The sequence below is a fragment of the Montipora capricornis genome, chromosome 6, assembly GCF_036669925.1.
Source record: "Montipora capricornis isolate CH-2021 chromosome 6, ASM3666992v2, whole genome shotgun sequence".
NCBI lineage: Eukaryota > Metazoa > Cnidaria > Anthozoa > Scleractinia > Acroporidae > Montipora > Montipora capricornis.
Window position 1 is genome coordinate 13,119,406 of NC_090888.1, and position 2,500 is coordinate 13,121,905.

The 2,500-nt window shown below is 38.0% G+C and overlaps 1 protein-coding gene across 1 annotated transcript in view; it reads right to left on the reverse strand.

Annotated features, from left to right (window-relative positions):
* LOC138054667 (melanocortin receptor 4-like) overlaps nt 1-153 on the reverse strand; it is a 3,203-nt gene extending 3,050 nt beyond the window's left edge. Inside the window, exon 1 of the mRNA XM_068901158.1 lies at nt 1-153. This exon is cut by the window's left edge and continues 916 nt beyond it. Within this exon, the coding sequence (XP_068757259.1) occupies nt 1-94 (94 nt within the window). The 5' untranslated portion in view covers nt 95-153.
* Nucleotides 154-2,500: the final 2,347 nt, after the last annotated feature.

The following is a 2,500-nucleotide window of genomic DNA, read 5'->3' on the forward strand; positions in this document are numbered from 1 at the left end:
AAATAAAGTGCTTCTGTAAACTTGCGGTTATTTCTTCCGCACAAAACAACCTTCGTATATTCTGTTCAAGTTTTGCGACGTTCGTCAAGGACATTTTGATACCCTGGCAAAATAAGCACAAAACTACCCAACCTACACAGCGTAAGGAGCTTGGGCGTGAAAGGTTTTGTATTGAATGGTGGAGAGGCAATATTGGTTGAAGAATTGTTACGAAAAAAACTTTGCGTTTCTAGCTTTCTGATTGGTTCACTCATTCTCCTTTGTCAGCTTGTTTACCGTATGACTTAATATGGAAACTGACTGCGTCAAGTGTTGCCAAGCGGGAAACTGCTTAATTTCCCATTGTCCACCGAGGGTTCAGAATTTGATGAAAATTAATCAAATAATTATTCCATTCGCACTTTGTGGATATAAGACTGGTTATATTCCTCGCCGCTACGTGCCTGTTGGCAACTTACCATGTCATATCCAACGTGCGCCTATGAATAATTGTTAAAATAACATGCGAGGAACGTTTATTTTATCAAGTTAAATATTTAAACTCAATAGTGAAGTTCTCGTAGGAGTACAAGCGATAACGACGCTAGAGGTTTTTTTTGTCCGATGCGAGCACCAACTTTTCTTACTATGCGCTCAGAGCAGGTACTAGTACACAGCTACCACGGAAACTTCGAAGTATAGAGTTCCTTTCACCAGAATTTTCCTTTTGCAAGGCTGGATCGACAGGAAGGAGTTATGAAAACTAATTATTTGCAGACAGACACACGTTTGAGATGCGAGGTGCAATTCGACAGCTGTGACTGATAAGTGTATCCGTTTTCGTTTATTTTTCTTGCCAACAACTTGGTGCTTTCGAGGATTTTTTTCCGTCTGAAAACATATCCAATTTTATTCCTGTTTGCCCATTATATTTACTCTAAAAAAGCCGATAAAATAGAAATTTTTGTATAAGGTTTCAAAAGCGAATCTGTTGACAGCGCACGGTATTGATAAACGCTTTGGATAGATGGGTGAAAATATAGGCTTTTTAGGGTGATTACGAAAAAAAGCGTGGTAAACATGTTGAAAATCATTCTAGTTTTTTTTCCAAGAGCCTCGATTAGGAAGTTTAAGCAACGAGAACATCTGCGGCAACTACAACGCCACAAAGTAAGAATCTTATTGGTTAAAAAAGGAGAATGTTCGTGCGCAGCACGTGCAGCGCGAGTTTCATGCATTTCTTTGCCGTACTCCACAAAAAAACAACATGAAATCGCCAAATTTAAGGACTTAAAGATCTGCAAAGGTGACGTCGACCGAAACGTCACTTCAAAATATAACTTTGCTCTATCAAAAGTCTTGGCTGGTCTTTCATATACCGAATCTGAAATAATTAGTGTCCATAAAACTTAAAGAACAAAACGAACCCAACAATACCTAATTAGCAAGGCCTAATTGGAAGAACAATAGTTCTTTTGTCCTCCGCCATTTCAGTCCGGCATTTGTAAGTCTCCCCAAAGTTCTTCACGATTCACAGTCCATCTCATTAACGTTTCGCAACGTGGGCGAATTATCCTCAAACTAAATTGGTACCTTTGGTATCTTTACTTTCAAACCGTTCGTACCCATCTAGTTAAGTTACAGGATAGTTGGAAGGTGGAATATTCATGAAATACTTAAGACAGGGTAAAATACTTTTTGTATTCAAGTGAAGCTGGCGTTGCCGCCGATCGAGACCACTGCTTGTGAGGAACTATTGCAATCCGCGATTCTTAGACTTCAGAGCCCGATTTTTCGAAAGCCCATTAACTTAATCCAAAATTAGCGTAAAGTTTGGTTTCGTTTTTTCAACTTTTGGGAGGACGTTTTTTTGCTTGTTTTTGTTTTTCAAGATTGACTTCTTCTAAGATAAATTTTTGCCGAATACCAGCGTTGAACAGCATTTGGGAAAAGAGAAATATACTCATTGGTTGATTTTTAATCTGGGATTAGCGTTGAACTGCTTTTGAACAACCGGACCCAGGGCAACAGCCCCCTGCCTGTGAACATTGCTGCAAAGATTAATCTGTGCTGTCAAGTTTTAAATTTTTCCTTGGGACTTTATATTAAAGCACCGTCGTCCTTCAATTGAAGGAGAAGGAATCTAAAGTCTAAAAAAGAATCTGTTGCCATTAATGACAAAAAATGTGTTGACAGTTCTCTGGGTGGTTCTTAAATTCACTGTCTTTGTTTACGACAACCTGACAAGGCGTATCCAGAATTTTCCGTTTGCGGCAACCATCACAACTTCCTTGGCTTGTGCTGGAATTGCATGAATGCCCATGAATTGCATGAATGCCCATATTAGAAATAGTAGTTCGCTAGCAAGTTGTAAGCATAATGTTTTAAAATCCTTTCTAGCTGAACAAAAAGCTGCGATGCTGTAATTGTATATATGGTTTATGCTATTTTTATCTTTTTATTCATAATGTCTTTTTATTAATTATTCATTTATTATATTTTATCTTAAATTTTCTTCGGA